This window comes from Narcine bancroftii, chromosome 3 (assembly GCF_036971445.1).
Source record: "Narcine bancroftii isolate sNarBan1 chromosome 3, sNarBan1.hap1, whole genome shotgun sequence".
NCBI classification, from domain to species: Eukaryota; Metazoa; Chordata; class Chondrichthyes; order Torpediniformes; family Narcinidae; genus Narcine; species Narcine bancroftii.
The window spans coordinates 233,266,706-233,284,103 of record NC_091471.1 but is presented as its reverse complement, the minus strand read 5'-3'; the positions used below and the strand labels follow the sequence as shown (position 1 = coordinate 233,284,103).

The following is a 17,398-nucleotide window of genomic DNA, read 5'->3' as shown; positions in this document are numbered from 1 at the left end:
GATGAAATGTCTGGCGATCCTGGGCTATGTGGTGGAGAATGGTGTCATTGGCCCTGACCCTGATCATATGCACCCCGTTTGACCTCCCATCCTGAAGGCCATGAAGGCCTTGGCTTCTCCTACTACGCCCAGTGGATCCCTCACTACACAGATAAGGTCCGCTCACCACCTTAAAGTCCACCTTCTTCCCATTATCGGCCGAAACCCAGGCAGCTTTCGACTATGTTCGGAGCTACATCGCAAAGGCCACGGTGGATGAGAACGCACCCTTCCAGGTGGAAAGGAATGCCTCTGATGTAGCTCTGGCCACTATCCTTAACCAGGCAGGCAGGCCAATTGTCTTTTTCTCCCACACCCTTCAAGGCGCAAGCTTCAGAACCCATCTGTGGAGAAAGAGGATCAAGCCATTGTAGAGCCCATCAGGCACTGGAGGCATTGCCTGGCCAGCAGAAAATATACACTGCTCACCGACCAGCAATTGGTGGCAGTTATGTTTCATAATGCAAAAAGGGGTAAAATAAACAATGATAAGATGGCCAGGTGAAAGATCGAACACTCCACCTATAATTACGACATAGTAGACAGACCAGATACTCTCAATGAATCCCCAGATGCCGTCAAGAGGAAGCTGTGCCCCTGTACACACTGGCCAGTTGCAGTCACTGCACAATGAGCTTTGCCACCTGGGCATCACCCACATGGCTCATTTCATCAAGGCACACAACTGGCCCTACTCCATTGAGGACATCAGGGACATGATCAGGTCCTGTCAGGTCTGCGTGGAGTGCAAGCCATACTTCTACCGCTCCAACAAAGCGCACCTGATAAAAGCACCTCATCCCTTCGAACGACTCAGTGACGATTTCAAGGGTCTCCTCCCTTCCAGCAATGGAAAGGTGTCATTTCTCAATGTCATTGACGAGTACTCACGTTTCCGTTCGCCATCCCCTGCCCAGACATGACCACCACTACAGTCATCAGGGCCTTGCACTCTATTTCAACCATGTTCAGGTATCCCAGCTATATCCATAGCGACCAGGGCTCATCATTTATGAGCGAAGAGCTACACCAGTACCTGCTCGTAAGAGGCATTGCCTCAAGCAGGACGACTAGCTACAATCCCCGGGGGAATGGACAAGTTGAAAAAGAGAATGTGACGGTAGGAAGGCCATGAAATTGGCTCTCCATGAAATTGGCTCTCCAGTCCAAAGTCCTTCCAGACTCACGGTGGCAAGAAGTTCTACCCATGGCACTCCACTCCATAGGGTTACTCCTCTGTACAGCGACCAATGCAACTTCTCACAAGCTCATGTTTACATTCCAGAGGAAATCCACGTCCGGGACCACCCTCCATGCTTGGCTAAGGGCACCGGGGCCGCTCCTGCTGAAAAAGCATGTGAGGAGGAGCAAGATAGACCCCCTGATCGAGAGGGTGCACCTCCTGCACGCCAACCCAACATGTGCCTATGTGGCGAACCCTGACACCGTCCTGATCAGAGACCTGGCACCCGCCAGAGCTGAGGGTCTGATGCCTCAAACGAGCCAGGAACTACCAAGTACCCCACTCAGGGTCCCCGGAGGACACTACTCAGGAAGTGGTTCAATCCATCCCACGACCAGAGCCGGAGCCTTCAAGACCCACTGACCCTCTACCACAGCAGGTACAGGAAGTTCAGGAAGCCCAAAGTCTTCAGGTACTGAAGCGCTCAACCAGAATTACCAGACCTCCTGACAGACTTGTAAATATTTGTAAAGTTTAGTTCTTTTAGTGAATGGTCTCTGTTTATCACCTACGGGCTCAAATCTGAAGGAAGGGGTGAATGCAGAGAACTAGAATTCACTGTCTATGTATTGTTCTGATGCCCGGCTTCTCCCCCACCCACCCCAATATAAATCCTGGTTTCCCTGCCATACCTCAGATTCACCTGAAGACCATTATGTCTATCGATCATCGATTGTAAGCTATTAAAAGTGTTTGTGTTCCTCACAAGTCACTGGCTTGGGGGAGAAGTTCCTCCTCATTGCAACCAGCGAATGCTACAACACAGAAGTAGGCCCTTTGGTCTGGAGAGGCTTAGAAAATTTAAGTACCTGAGAGTCACTATCTCCCAAGATAGTGTGTTGGGTCTAGGAAAGATTCCTCAGGAGTTTGCTATGACACCAGAACCCCGGCCAATTTCTACAGATTCGGTCCATCACCAAAGACTCTCGTAAACGTCAACAGGTGAACCACATTGAGCATTCTGGCTGGTTGGATCGCTGCCTGGTATGGAGGCGCCAACTCTCAGGACAAGAATAAACTCCAGAGGGTCGTTCACTCAGCCTGCGATATCTCGGGCACCAGACTTTACTCCATCGAGGACGCCGACATGAGACGGGGTCTTAAAAAAGCAGCCTCTATCCTCAAAGACCCTTCCACCCCCCCAGGCCAGGCCCGCTTCACTCTGCAACCATCGGGGGAAAGGTCCAGGAGCCTGAAGACGAGCACTCAGCGGCACAAGGACAGCTTCTTCCCCGCTGCCATCAGATTCCTGAATGATCCATGAACCAAAGACACTGCTTGACATTGACTTTTTCTTGCAACTATTTTTATTTATTTTGTCAGGTGGTTTAGATGAATGTTTGCCCTGTGATCCTGCCACAAAATGAAGAATTTTGTGTCTTGTTCCCGACAATAAATTCGGATTCTGTGGCGGAAAGTGTGCTGACCAGGTGCATCATGGGGATACCAATAATCCCCTCAACTGCAAAAGGTAGTGGACTCAGCACAAGCAAAACCCCTCTTCACCATCAAGAACATCTACGGGGAACGCTGCTGTCAGAGAGCAGCAGCGATCATCGAGGACCCCCACTTTCAAGCACATGCTCTGTTCTCGCTGCTGTCTTCAGGAAAGAGGTATAGGCGCCACAAGACTCGTCCCACCAGGTTCAGGAACAGCTGCTACCACTCCACCATCAGACTCCTCTTCAACAAACTCAATCAGGGGCTCATTTAAGGATAATGACAATTTTAAAAATTTAGTCATAGAGCAGTGTAACAGGAATTCAGCCCTACAAGTCCATGCCACCCAATTTACACCTCATTAACCTAAACTTGAAGGATGGGAGGAAACCGGATCCCCCACCACCGGAGAAAGCCCACGCAGACACAAGGAGACATACAAACACCTGACAGACAGCTTGGGATTTGAACCCCGGTCTGGTCCCGATCACTGGCGCTATAAAGGCATTGTGCTAAACACTAAGCCAACCCTATGGTTAGCCAATGAAGAGAGATTGAGTCATCCAGGGCTGTACTCACTAGAATTTAGAAGAATTAGAGGGGATCTTATAGAAACATAAAAATTATGAAAGCCCTAGATAAGATAGAGGTAGGTAAGTTGTTTCCAGTGGAAGGGGAAACCAGAACTTGGGGAATAAAGCCTCAAGATTCAGGGCAGTAGATTTAGGACAGAGATGAGGAGGAACTGCTTTTCCCAGAGGGCCATGGATCTGTGGAATTCGCTGCCCATTGAAGCCATGGAAACGACCTTAGTAAATAGATTTAAGACAAGGTTGGATAGATTTCTACACAGTAGGGGAATTAAGGGATCTGGGGAAAAGGCAGGTCGATGGAGAAGAGCCTATGTCCTTCCCCCAAATGCCCCCCTTCCCCTCATCCTCCCCCCTCACGATTCTCCTTCCCCCCCCCCCCCCCCCAAGGAAGGATGACCACCTCTGTAGACAGTGAGCCGTCAACCCTCTCTTCCCTCTGGACCTGCCACCGCCGACAAAATCCACCGACAGACTTACATGCGATAAAGCTTTTATTTTCTGTCTGCACTGCAGAAGGCAATAAGATTTTCAAAGAACGATAATCTCACTAATTTGGGTAAACTGGCATTGAGAAAGATTAGCCAGTAACCTGCCCTGGCTCCTGAGAATTTGACTATTTAAATTATATGCAAATTGTAGCATCACATGGTGTCCAAAGGGAGTCAGTTTATTGGATGCTGACATGCAATGGCTTTGGAATAAAAATAATATAGGCAATTTTATGCAGCTTTTTTTTTGGATATTCATGAATATTCAAATAATGTGTAATGTATATGCACAGTTCAAAGGCTAATCACCATATTCAAATCCAATGCAAATTAAAGTGATCCTCACCCAATACCTCTCTCTCTGGTTGGCACCAGCACCTTAAGGAGGTGTGAAAGGGAGGATCCCATAGAGCTCTCCTGACTCTTGTGGCCTGAATACTTCCCGTGCCCATGGTGGGCTGGGAAAGCTCCACATCACTCTATCCCCTGGTCTGTCCCTTTTCTCTCCCTTCCCTTACTCGCTCCCATCTTTCTCCTTCTCCCCCCGACCTGCCACTCCTTCCCCTGTCCTACCCATCTCCCCTCACCCTGCTCACTCTCTCCCACCTTCCTCACCTGCCCCTCTCCACCCCCTCTCCTTTCCTCCACCCACTCTCCTCCCCTCTCTCTCTCATCTGCCCCTCTGCCACCCCTCCCCCTTTCCTCCTCCACTCCCTCATTCTCTCCCATCTCCCTCACCTGCCCCTGGGCCACCCTTCCCCCTCACTTTCTCCCACCTCCCTCACCTACCTCTCTGTCCACCCCTTCTCCACCACTCTCCTCCTTCATCCCCTCTCCTCCCACTCTCCTCCTCCCCACACCCCCCTCACTCTCTCCCCCTCCTCCCCTCACTCTACTCCCTTTCCTCCCCCTCTCCTCTCCCATCCACCTTGCTCACTTCCCCTCTCTCCTACCTCTCATTCCCTCTCTCATGTCCAGTCTCATATTCCCTCTCTCCCACCCACCCATTCTCTCTCTTTCTCTCTCCTCCCTCTCTCACCCATTCTAATGACTCTCTCTCACCCACTCACTACCCACCCTCACTCCTCTTCCCCCATACAAACCCTCTCACACTGTTACATCCTTCCACAATCTTTCTCTCATTTCCTCTTCTGCCCTTTCCCTCGTTAACTCAGTCCCTTTTCCCCTCATATTCACTCCTATCTAGCACTCCCCCTCCCTTTCTCCTCTCTCCCATCTTCCTCCTCTATCCCTCATCCTTCTTTCTTATTCCTCCTCTCCCACTCTCCTTCGTAACTTCCTCCACTCACTCCTTCCCTCAACCTCATTCTCTCCCCAATCCCTCCCTCTTCCTCCATCCCTCCCCCTCCTCCCTTCCTCACATCCCCCTCTCCCCTCCCTCTCTCCTGCTTCTCCCTCCTCCCTCCCTCTCCTGCCCCTCTCTCTTCTTCTCTCCTCCCTCTCTCTCCTTACCACCCCTCTCTCCTCCATCATTCCCTCACCCCATTGTGCCCCGGAGCGATCCTGATCTTCAGGCAGAGGTCAGCCAGCTCCCGTCCGCCTCCACATCCCTTTGCACCACCAACAGCAGCTGGCAGGACGACTGCAAGAGGTGCTCAGTGAGAAATGTCCTGCTGGGACAAGGAACACGTCACGGTCACTGAGACGTAACGAGGAGAGGACCCAGAGCAGGCCAATGGCAGACATTTGAACAAACTGCAGAAACACATACAAGAGAGCACACGCAAAGGGAGGGGGAGGTAGCGAGAAGGGGTGTGAACAGAAGGGGGATAGGAAGGGGTTACAGAGACAGGGAGGGAGTTCACACAGGAGGAAGAGGGGCAGAGGGGCTTACAGAGACAGGGAGGGGGGATTGAACGGAGGGGGGGGGTTTGAACAGGGGGACGGGGAGTGGAGGGGGTGACAGGGACAGGGAGGGGGGTTTGAACAGGGGACGGGGAGTGGAGGAGTTTACAGAGACGGAGGGGGATTTGAACAGGAGGACGGGGAGCAGAGGGAGTTACAGAGACAGGGAGGGGGGTTTGAACAAGGGGATGGGGAGCAAAAGGGGGTTACAGAGACAGGGAGGGGGGTTTGAACAGGGGACAGGGAGTGAATAGGGCTTACAGAGATGGAGGGGGGTTTGAACAGGGGACAGGGAGTGAATGGGTCTTACAGAGATGGAGGGGGGTTTGAACAGGGGATAGGGAGTGGAGGGGTTACAGAGAAGGAGGGGGATTTGAACAGGAGGACGGGGAGCAGAGGGAGTTACAGAGACAGGGAGGGGGGGTTTGAACAGAGGGATTGGGAGCAAAAGGGGGGTTACAGAGTCAGGGAGGTGTCTTCAGCCCCTGCCCACCTCCCCAAGGTCATCACTCCCTCCCACCCCCTGCTCACCAGAGTTCTGCCTCTCCCCCAATCCCCTTCGGAGCTTTGAGCTTGGAGTCAAGATTGTAGTAGATGCCATCGACGGCCCGAATGGCCACCCAATGTTGACGGCGCAGGGGCAAGCTGAGTGGCCCCAGGTTGACGTTGGATGGGATGTTCATGATGAAGCCCTCAACCCTGCTCAGGGCCAGTCTCTCCAGGGACCTGCAGGACGGACAAGGAGGGGGGGTGGAGGGGGAAGAGAGAAAGGGGGAGAAAAGGGGAAGGGTGGAAATGTAGAGGGGAGAGGAAGGTGAGAGAGGGGGGGAGGGCAAGAAAGGGGAAGGGGTGAGAGAGAGAGGTGAAAAGAATGGGGGAGAGAGGGAGAGGTTGGGTATCATTCATCATGTGGGAAGGGGTCAGGGTTGGGAGAAGGGAATAAAAAGAGAGAGGGCCTGTTAGAAAAGGGCATTCCTGGGCGAGAAGGGGAGCGTAGGTGTTCCTTAGGGGGGTGGGGTCGAGGGTTCAGTGGAGTGTGGCTGGCATGGGGTTCAGTGGGACAAGGGATTGCTCGCTGAAGCAGGGCCATTGAAGAGCACAGGCAAGTTGCCCCTGGGGACGAGGGGAATTCCTTGAGGGGGAGGTTTGGGGGGGGGTGGTTGGGATACCTGCGTTTGTCCCACCACACGGCAGTGAGGCCTTCGGTCAGGAGTGCGGCCATCAGCACGTTCACATCATAGTTACCCGTGCCCAGGAGGCTACGGTGGGGGTTGACGAAGGTGTCTGGGGACAGTCTGTGGGTGGGGAGGAGAGAGGGGGGAGGTGGGCAGAGAGAAAGAGAGGAGAGAGAGAGAGAGAGAGCGGAGAAAAAGATGGGGAGAGAGGGGAGGGGGAGAGAGAATATCAGAACATAAGAACATCAGGAATAGGAATAGTAGGCCATCTGGCCCGTCGAGCCTGCTCTTTCACTCAATGAGATCATGGCTGATCTGATGATCGGCTCATCTCCACCTACCTGCCTTTTCCCCACATCCCTTAATTCCCCAAATTATGTAAAAATCTATCCAAATTTGTCTTAAATCTATTTACTGAGATCGCCTCCACTGCTTCACCACCCTCTGGGAAAAGTAGTTCCTCCTCATCTCTGTCCTGAATCTATGACCTTGGATCTTGAGGCTGCACCCCCTAGTTCTGGTCTCCCCACCCCCCCCCCCCCGACCAATGGGAACAACTTAACTACCTCCATCTTATTGATGCCTTTCATAATTTTATAAATTTCTCGTTTTTCTAAATTCCAGTGAGTACAGCCCCAGACGACTCGATCTCTCCTCATAGGCTAACCCCTTTATCGCTAGAATCAAACTGGTGAACCCCCTAAGCATCGCCTCCAAAGCCAGTATGTCCTTCCTCAGACCAGAAGTGCCCACGGCACTCCAGATATGGCCTCACCAGTACCTTGCACTGTTACAGCACAACCTCCCTGCTCTAAGCTCAATCCTTCTGGCAATGAAGGTCAGCATCCCATTTGCCTTCTTGACCTGCAGCACCTGCACACCAACCCTTTGTGATTCATGCGCAAGCATTCCCAACTATTTGCTTCTGTCAGAGGTTCTCACCTGCTTCAAACGGGTATCATCTCGGTGCTCAAGAAGAGCGGTGAGCTGCCTCAATGAATATTGCCCCATAGGACTAACATCTACTGTGAGGAAATTCTTTGAGAGGCATGTACCTAAACATGTACCTAAGCAGGGCATGGATGTCTGTAGGACTTACAGACGTGTTTTGATTGAGCTGTCCGTGAAGAGTATCAAAAAGATGGTTGTCTTGATCCATTATTGGATAAATCAACTAAAATGGTAATAAGAGCTAAAGCGGCGAAGGCAATGTTAAGTTTAATTAAATTTAGTTGCTTTTTGGCGAAAGTTGAATCCTAGAAAAAGAGAATATTCTCTTTATTTGCATAGACATAATTCTTATTCGAGAATAGATATTTAAAAAAATTCTCGGCACAGTTACAAGGAAGGATTACTAAAAGTTGAGTATAAAGCAGGAATAGTTTCTGATCATTCGACACATTTATTGATATGTTCAACTTTAGAGGAAGGAAATATACCCTATAAATGTAGATTTAATACTGCATTATTAAAAAGAGCAGATTTTTGTGATTTTATAAGAAAGCAAATTCAATTATTTTAAAAGTTCATTTTAATTCAATAGATAATAAATATGGAATGCATTAAAAGCATATATAAGAGGTCAAACTTAAAAAGGTGTGGCGGCCCTTCGCAGCTCCCCCACAGGGCCTCAGAAGATGAAGGAATGCAATGATCCAGCAGGTTGCACGAGGCCCACAGCACTGCCCTCCAATTGGCCACAGACAAAAAGACCTTAACTGTCCTACCAGGGAAAGCGGATCACAAACACCCCAATCAGTGCTATGAGGGCTTTGACCACGCCCCTCAGCTTGAGAATAAAAGCACTTAGTAGAGCTGAGTGTGTTAACTACACCCAACTGGAGTTTGTGTCATTCTTTCTGGGAACAGTGTGTTCTTTCTGAGCTAACGTGCATGTAGCTCTAACGTCTCCTGTGCTATAGGCTCTGTAGGCCCATAGCTTGTAGCAGCCAGCTACAAAGGAATCTAATAATAGAGACAAATCAATTAGAACAGGGCATAAGTAAATTAGAAAAAGATCGACAAAATAATCCTTCTGAAAAAAAAATTAATAAAAAATTCAATATAATACTATCCAGACTTATAGAACAGAAAAATAAATTCAAAGAACTAAACAGGTATGAATTGAAAGAAAGAGCTCATAAAGTGTTAGCATGGCGATTGAAAGCTGAACCAACATCTAGAACAGTGATTCTCAACCTTTTCCTTCCCACTCACAGACCACTTTCAGTAATCCCTCTGCCATAGGTGCTCTGTGATTAGTAAGGGGTTGCTTAAGGTGGTCTGTGGGTGGGAAGGGGACTTTGAGAGCCACTGCTCTGGACCCAATTGTGACTGAAATATTTTGCTTGAGAAAAATGGTCATTGACCCATTTCCTTTGGAGTTATGACACTGGGCACATCACGAGTCAATGAGGGACAATTAAAACTGTGGTTTTCAAACATTTTCTTCCCACCCACAGACCACCTTAAGGAATCCCTTACTAATCACAGAGGACCGATGGTAGAGGGATTCCTGTGTGTGGAAAGAAAAAGGTTGAGGACCATTGATATGGAGTCGCTAATGCAGTTAGAAAATCTTCAGGGACTATTACATATAAACCACAAGATATAAATGATGTATTCAGGGAATTTTATTTTGAATTATATCAATCCGAATCAGTACATGGTGAAAATAAGATTGATACATTTTTATCTCAAATTACTCTACCTATTTTGAATGATGGGGGGGGGGGGGGGAAAGATGATTAAAATCTTAAAATTAAGATTTTTTTTCACAAAAAGATGGACAAAATTACTACTAAGAAGCCAAGACAGCCGAGAACAAAAATCGAGGAAGTTTTCTACTCAGCCAGGAACGTTGAGTGAAACCCCGAAAGGGAGCAGGGCAAGAGTAGCCCCGGGATCACTGGACCCCGGCAGAGCTGGGGAGTCGGGACAAGAACTGAATGTTATCCTGGAGAAGATGGAAAAGTCGAGCAACCGATCTGCGGCGGCAAAAATGTAATGAGAGATGAGGCTGACAGGATGACTGAAATTAAAGGGATCATTGAAGACTTAAAGAGAAAGAATGACCCCAGCAGAGGAGGACTTGGTAAAAACACAAGATAAGCTAAAAAGCTTTGCCAAAGGAAGCAATGGAAGTCGGCCAGACAAGGTCGACCACATGGAGAATTTTAGCAGACGGAACAATGCCTAAATTATCGGACTGAAAGAAGAAATCAAGGGAAGAGATCCGGTGAATTCCTTTGAAACATGGATCCCGCAAGTGATGGGAGAATACAAATTCAGACAAAAATTGCATATTGAAAGGGCTCACCAGACCCAGGAAAGCCGGCAATCAGTGACCACGAACAGTCCTGGTAAGACTTCTGAGTTACCAGGAACAGGAGACCATTCTGGGAGCAGCACTAGAACACCCTGAGCAAAGTAATGGCCTGCCCAAGACTGACCATGAAAAAGTGCTCTTTTCCAAGCTTTTAGCCCAACTTTGATTAAGCAAAGGAGGTTTGACGATGTAAAAAACTTGAAATATTCGACGATCTACCCCGTGACTCTGAGGGTCAAAGTAGCAGAAGGTAATCGGTGATTTTTCGAGACTAAGAGTGGGGTGGAAGACTTCCTGCGAGGCTTAGGCTGCCAAAGACTATGAAGAATGTTTACAATGGAACGAGGTAAAAGTTGTGTTTTTTTTAAAAAACCATCTTGTATTTATTTCAGAAAAGGAAATTTTATTGAAATGTTCACGGAAAGCTCAGGAAAGAATGAAAACTTGGGAAAAGTAGTAGCAGGGTGGAGATTTTGTTCTAAGAGAAAGATGGGGGGGTCCAAGTTTGGCCCCATCTGAAATTAGTGAGAGGGAATGCATGATTTGGCTGGGGAACACATTTAAATTTACAACCAAGAGATACTATGCTCTCCAGAATGAAATTGCGAAACCAGAGATCGCGAGAGAGAGAGATGGGTGGGGATCCAAGTGTTGCGATAATGGAAAGATGTTGGTCTGATTGGTGTTAGGATACCATGACATCAATTATAAGATATGGATTCATGTAATGTAATTTTCTACATCAATTATATCTCATGCCACATAAATCAAAATCGGAGATGCGTTTTAGGTGTGGGACAGAAATAGGAATTTTTTTTTACATGCTACGCGGCCATGTGTGAAGGTGAGACCTTTCTGGCAGGATATTTCTGAAATACTAACAAGGATAACAGGGGTGGCCTTCCCGCGCAAGCTGGAGCTTTATCTTTTGGGCCACTTCATTGAAGTAAGCTATAAATGAACTAAATTTCATTTGTTTAAAATAGCCTTAGCAGTGGCTAAGAAAGGTTTTGGAAATCCGACTCCCCTCTACGGATAGCACGATGGACTGCTGAGATGATTAGTTACATACCTATGGAAAAAAAATTACACGTAACTTAAAGAACAAATATGACATACAGTGCAACTCTGATTATCTGAAATGGTCGGGACCTGGACTATTTCAGATAAAGTTTTTTCGGAGAACTTGCATGCGAGAAAGCTTTTATTTTCTGTCTGCACTGCAGAAGGCGAGAAGATTTGCAAAGAACGATAATCTCACTAATTTGGGTAAACTGGCATTGAGAAAGATTAGCCAGTGACCTGCCCTGGCTCCTGAGAATATGACAATTTAAATCATATGCAAATTGTGGCATCATCTGGTGTCCAAAGGGAGTCATTTATTGGACGCTGCCATGCAACGGCTTTGGAATAAAAATAATCTAGGCAATTTTATGCAGTTTTTGGATATTCGTGAATATTCAAATAGTGTGTGATGTATATGCACAGTTCAAAGGCAAATCAGCATATTCAAATCCAATGCAAATCAGAGTGATCCTCACCTAATACCTCTCTCTCTCTCTGGGTGATATCAGCACCCTAAGGAGGTGTGAGAGGTAGGATCCCCTAGAGAGCTCCGGAGGATTGGAGGATGGCTCATGTTGTCACTGTTTCAGAAGGGCTCCAAGAGTAAATCAGGGAATTATAGGCCAGTGAGCCTGATGTCAGCACAGGTAGTATGTAAATTATTTGAAGGAGTTCTGAGAGATAGGATATACAGATGTTTGGACTGTCATCAGATGATTAAGGACAGTCAGCATGGATTTGTGCAGGGGATAGGTCATGTTTAACAAACCTTGTAGAGTTTTTTGAAGAAGTTACCAAGAAGGTTGATGAGGGAAAGGCTATGGATGTTGTCTATATGGACTTTGGTAAGGCCTTTTATAAGGTTCCACATGAGAGGTTGGTTCAGAAAATTAGGACACTAGGTATACATAGAGAGGTTGCAAACTGGATTCGAAATTGGCTTGGTGGAAGAAAACAGAGAGTGGTTGCTTCTCAGACTGGAGGTCTGTGTTAAGTGGAATGCCTCAGGGATTGGTGTTGGGACCATTATTGTTTGTTATCTATGTAAATGACCTAGATGATAATGTGCTGATGCTGATTTCACAGAGATAGGAGGCGGTCGTGGACTGTGAGGAAGCTTGCAGACGGACCTGGACCAGCTAGGAAACTGGGCCAGTAAATGGCTGGTAGAGTTTAATGCCGATCAGTGTGAGGTGCTGCACTTTGGAAGAGTGAATCAGGGTAGGACGTACACAATAAATGGCTCGCCATTGAGGAGTGCGGAGGTGCAGGGAGATCTGGGAATACAGATACATTGTTCCCTGAAGGTGGCGTCACTGGTAGTCAGGGAGTCTAGGAGTTGGAATGTTATGTTGAAGTTATTCAAGTCATTGGTGAGGTCACAATTAGAATATTATGTGCAGTTCTGGTCACCCAGCAGGAGGAAAGATGTCAATAAGATTGAAAGAGTGCAGAGAAGATTTACGAAGATGTTGCCAGGTCTTCAGGAGTTGAGTTACCGGGAAAGATTAAACAGGGTGGGACTATACTCCTTTTGGAACAAAGGATGAGGGAAGATGATGGAGGTTTATAAGATTATGAGGGATGTAGGCTGAGTAGATGTGAGTAGAATGTTTCAACTTAGATGGAGGGAGGAAGGGGAAAGGGTGAGTGGAGGAGAAAGAGGGTGGGGGAGAGGGAGGGGAGAAAGAGGGGGAGGGAAAAGGTGGGGAGAGAGGGAGGGGGAGAGATCAATACTAAAGAGCTTTAGGCTGAAGGGGAGAGGTATAGAGGAATATTAGGGGAAGGTTTTTCACTCAGAGAGTAGTGGGAGTGTGGAATGAGCTGCCATCTGATGTAGTAAATGCAGATTCAGTCTTGTGTTTTAAAAACAAATGGGATCAAATAGAGATGAGAGGTCTGGAGGGTTATGGAATAAGCGCAGGTCAGTGGGACAAGCTAGTTTTATTGGTCAGCACAGACCAGAAGGGTTGAATGGCCTATTTTTCTATGCTGTAATGTTCTTTGGGGTTGAATTATAACTAATATAATAAAAAGGACAATAATAGATGCTGCTGTAGTAAAAAATGCATGTGACTTTCCCATTGAGAATTTTTATGGTCAACATAAATGTGAGCCCTGATGGTCTGTGTGGATCTAAATTTTGAAAAGGGACGGAGGGGGGTAGGGTTGTTTTGTTTTTTTATGTTCTTTAATTTGATATTTATTATGTATATTTATATAAGAAAACAATTTTTTTTTAAAATTACCCAAGCCAAGATCTGGACTGACTGCAAATTACCTATTGTCAAAATTGGTCACCAGCAGACGCAGCATCATTAATTCTCCACCCAGCTGTGAAAAACAGCAGCTCACACCTACTGCTGATCTTCACCTGCCTACTGCTCGGACTTCAACTCCATTATTCTGTCAGTGCTGGTCAAGAAGCTCCAAACCCTGGGCCTCCGCACACCCTCTCTGCAACTGGGCCCATGACCTCCTCATTGGACGATGGGGGCTGCACGGTGGGCGTGGTGTGGCAGGTGACCGATCGGGACCGGGGGGGAGGGGTTCCAATACCACACTGTCGGTAAGGAGCCAGTACGCTCTCCCCATGTCTCCTAGACTCCCTGACTACCAGCGACACCACCTTCAGGGAACAATGTATCTGTATTCCCAGATCTCCCTGCACCTCTGCACTCTTCAATGACGTGCCATTTATTGTGTACGTCCTACCCTGATTCACTCTTCCAAAGTGCAGCACCTCACACTGATCTGCATTAAACTCTACCAGCCATTTACTGGCCCAGTTTCCTAGCTGCAAGGGCCCCCACAAGGGGCACCGGTTTCCTCCCGCTTTTCAAAGCTCAACGGGTGGGGGGGGGGTTGGAGGCTAATTGGGTGTCCTTGGGCAGCAAGGGCCCACAGGCCATAATGGCTGTATTTCAATTTTAAAATTTTAAATTGAAGACCACAGTCAGTATGAATTGGAAGCAACATCTCCTCCTCACTATCAACACAGGCACACCCCAAGATGTGTGCTTAACCCACTGTTCTACTCATTATACACCAGCACAATTCCAATGCTATCTACAAGTTCACCAATGACACCAGCATTGCCAGCAGAATCACAGATGGCAATGAGGAAGCGTTCAGGAGGGAGATAGATCAACGAGTTGATGATGTCAAACCATTCTTTCAGCGCCCTGGGATGCATTCCATCAGGAACAGGGGATTTATCTGTCCTTAAACCCTCAGATTTGCTCAGTACAACATCTTCAGTGATAGTTAATGCATCCACGTCCTCATCTGTCTTTGGCATGTTTGACGAGTGCTCCACTGTGAAGACTGACACATAATAGTCATTCAAACCCTCAGCCATTTCCTCAATACCTAATATCAATTGCCCCTTCTCATCTTCCTCAGGCCAGTCTTCACTTCAGCCTGGGCAGATACATGGCAAATGCACTACAATGTGGATAAATGTGAGGTTATCCACTTTAGTAATACAAACCGGAGGGCACATTACTATTTGAATGGCATTAGATTGGGAGATGGGGAAGTGCAGAGAGACCTAGGGGTTCTTGTGCACCAGTCACTGAAGGCAAGCATGCAGGTACAGCAGGCGGTTAAAAAGGCAAATGGTAGGTTGGCCTTCATTTCAAGAGGGTTTGAGTATAGGAACAAGGATACCTTACTGCAGCTGTACAGAGCCTTGGTCAGACCACACCTGGAGTATTGTGTGCAGTTTTGGTCACCTTATCTGAGGAAGGATGTTCTTGCAATGGAGGGAGTGCAGAGGCGATTCACCAGGCTGATACCTGGAATGGCAGGAATGACTTATGAGGAAAGATTGTGCAATTTGGGATTGTACTCACTGGAGTTTAGAAAATTGAGAGGGGATCTCAGAGACATATAAAATTCCGGCAGGACTGGACAGAATGGATGCAGAAGGGATGTTTCCAATGGTGGGGGAGTCCAGAACCCGGGGCCATGGTTTGAGGATAATAGGCAAACCATTTAGGACTGAGATGAGGAGGAATTTCTTTACCCAGATAGTGGTGAATCTGTGGAATTCATTGCCACAGAGGGCAGTAGAGGCAGGTTCATTGAATATATTTAAGAGGGAATTAGATCTATTTCTTCAGTATAAGGGAATTAGGGGTTACAGAGAGAAGGCAGGGACGGGGTACTGAACTTTAAGATCAGCCATGATCTCATTGAATGGCGGAGCAGGCTCGAAGGGCCGAATGACCTACTCCTGCTCCTATCTTCTATGTTTCTATAATTATAGAAACTTTTTAGACTGTGTGCTAATCTTTTTCATCTTCTACCTTTCCTCACCTTATGGTTCATTTCGAGGCTCATTATTGCTTTTTAAAGTTTTCCCAATCTTCTAGTTCCCCACTGCTCTTGGTGACTTTGTCTGCTCGAGCTTTTGGTTTATTGCCTTCCTTGACATCCTGAGTTATCCCAGGCCGGCTGTCCCTAACTTTTAGTGTCCTTGCTCTTAACTGGAATTATACTTCAGCTGAGCGCCATCAAAAATCTCCTGGATGTGAGGCGAGAGAAAGGAGGGGAAAGGGGGAGGAGGAGAGAAAGGAGGAAAGGGGGTAGAGAGGGGGGGAAGGGGGAGGGGGAAACGGGAGGGGAGAGAGGGGGAAAGGGAAACGGAAGAGGAGGGGAGAGAGAGGGGGAAAAGGGGAGGGGAGAGAGAGGGGGGAAAAGGGGAAGGGAGAGAGAGGGAGGGGGGGAGAGAGGGGGAGGAGACCATCCACTCCCGCTGACCCTATCTCTCCACCTTTCTCTTGTGTCATTGGTTGCCACTTACTATTGGCCCTCCTCCCACCTCCCATTGTCACCCACCACGCTGTTGCCAGGTTACCGGCGGCACAGGCTGTCCATCTCCTCCTTGCCGAAGGCGTGGCGCTGAAGTATATTGTTCAGCGCATGCGCGGCGCACAGCTCCAGCCGTTGGCGCTCGTGGTACAGTGGACGGGCTGGTTGTTCTGTCATGGCGGTCGGGCCTCCTTTCCTTCCCACCCCCCGCCCCACAACCCCTCGCTAAGACCGGGAACACGTCCGTTCACTCCTCCTCCGTCGGCCGCTGAGAGATGATGCGATGAGGTGACTGGCAGCGCCACCTTCGATCGGGTCGCCTTCTGCGCCGCGCAGTCGCAGTGGGTCGGGTGCCGGCGCTTCTTCCGACCTGCTCAGCCGCAGTGGGCTGGGCGGTCGGCAGTACTGTCATCCTGTGCAGACGCAGTGGATCGGAGTCGGGCACTCCCCTTCCGCCGCGCAGCCACAGTAAATCGGGACCCGGAACGCCCTTGGCCGCGCAACCTCGGTGGACAGAGGGCTCCCTTTGCTCTGCGCAGCCGGTGTTCCGTCCATCGCGCAGCCGCAATGGATAGTCTCACGTCACTTGTCTCTCCTTCAGTCAAATCTCCCCTAATTCTGCACTCCGGGGAATAAAGTCCCAACCTGTTTAACCTTTCCCTGGAACTCAGTTCCTGGAGTCCAGGTAACTTCCTCTCTCCCCTCATTTTTCTACGTTCCAGGGAATAAAGTCCCAACCTGTTTTACCTTTCCCAGTAACTCAGTTCCTGGAGTGCGGGTAACTTCCTCTATTAAATCTCCCCTCATTTTTTTATACTCTAGGAAATAAAGTCCTAACCTGTTTAACCTCTCCCTGTTATTTAGTTCCTGAAGTCTGGGCAACATCCTTGTAAATCTTCTCTGCACTCTCTTACCTATAGTTAGGTGACAAAACTGCATGCAATACTAATTTTGCCTCACCAATTTCTTATACAACTTTGTCATAACATCCCAACTCCTATACTCAATACTTTGATTTATGAAGGCCAAAAGCTCTCTTTGCGACCCTATCTACCTGAGACACCATTTTCTGGAAATTATGTATCCCTATTCCAGATCCCTCTGTTCCACTCCAATCCTCAGTGCCCGACCATTTACTGTGCCTGTCCTTTCTTGGTTTGTCCTTCCAAAATCCAACACCTGCATTAAATTCCATCTGCCATTTGGCAGCCCAATTTTCCAGCTGCCCAGATCTGAGTCTTGTGCTAACTTGTCGACCTGATTTATCGCATTATGGAAACTTACCAGAGTTTCTGGTGTCATAACAAAAGCTCTGCAAAATCCTGAGGAAGTCAGAGCATGAC

The 17,398-nt window shown here is 48.1% G+C and overlaps 1 protein-coding gene across 2 annotated transcripts; it reads right to left on the bottom strand.

The window, feature by feature from the left end:
• Nucleotides 1–3,961: 3,961 nt before the first annotated feature.
• josd2 (Josephin domain containing 2) lies at nt 3,962–16,457 on the bottom strand. 2 transcript variants are annotated; one of them, XM_069926981.1, is made up of 4 exons: nt 16,102–16,457; nt 6,839–6,964; nt 6,201–6,395; nt 3,962–5,437 (listed from the first exon to the last, which is right to left on the bottom strand). In XM_069926981.1, exons 1-4 carry the CDS (start codon nt 16,230–16,232, stop codon nt 5,335–5,337), a joined length of 555 nt encoding a protein of 184 aa, XP_069783082.1. In that variant the 5' UTR covers nt 16,233–16,457; the 3' UTR covers nt 3,962–5,334. The 2 variants fall into 2 exon arrangements, with proteins under 2 accessions (XP_069783082.1, XP_069783083.1); XM_069926982.1 differs by having other exon boundaries at nt 3,962–5,434; nt 16,102–16,453.
• Nucleotides 16,458–17,398: the final 941 nt, after the last annotated feature.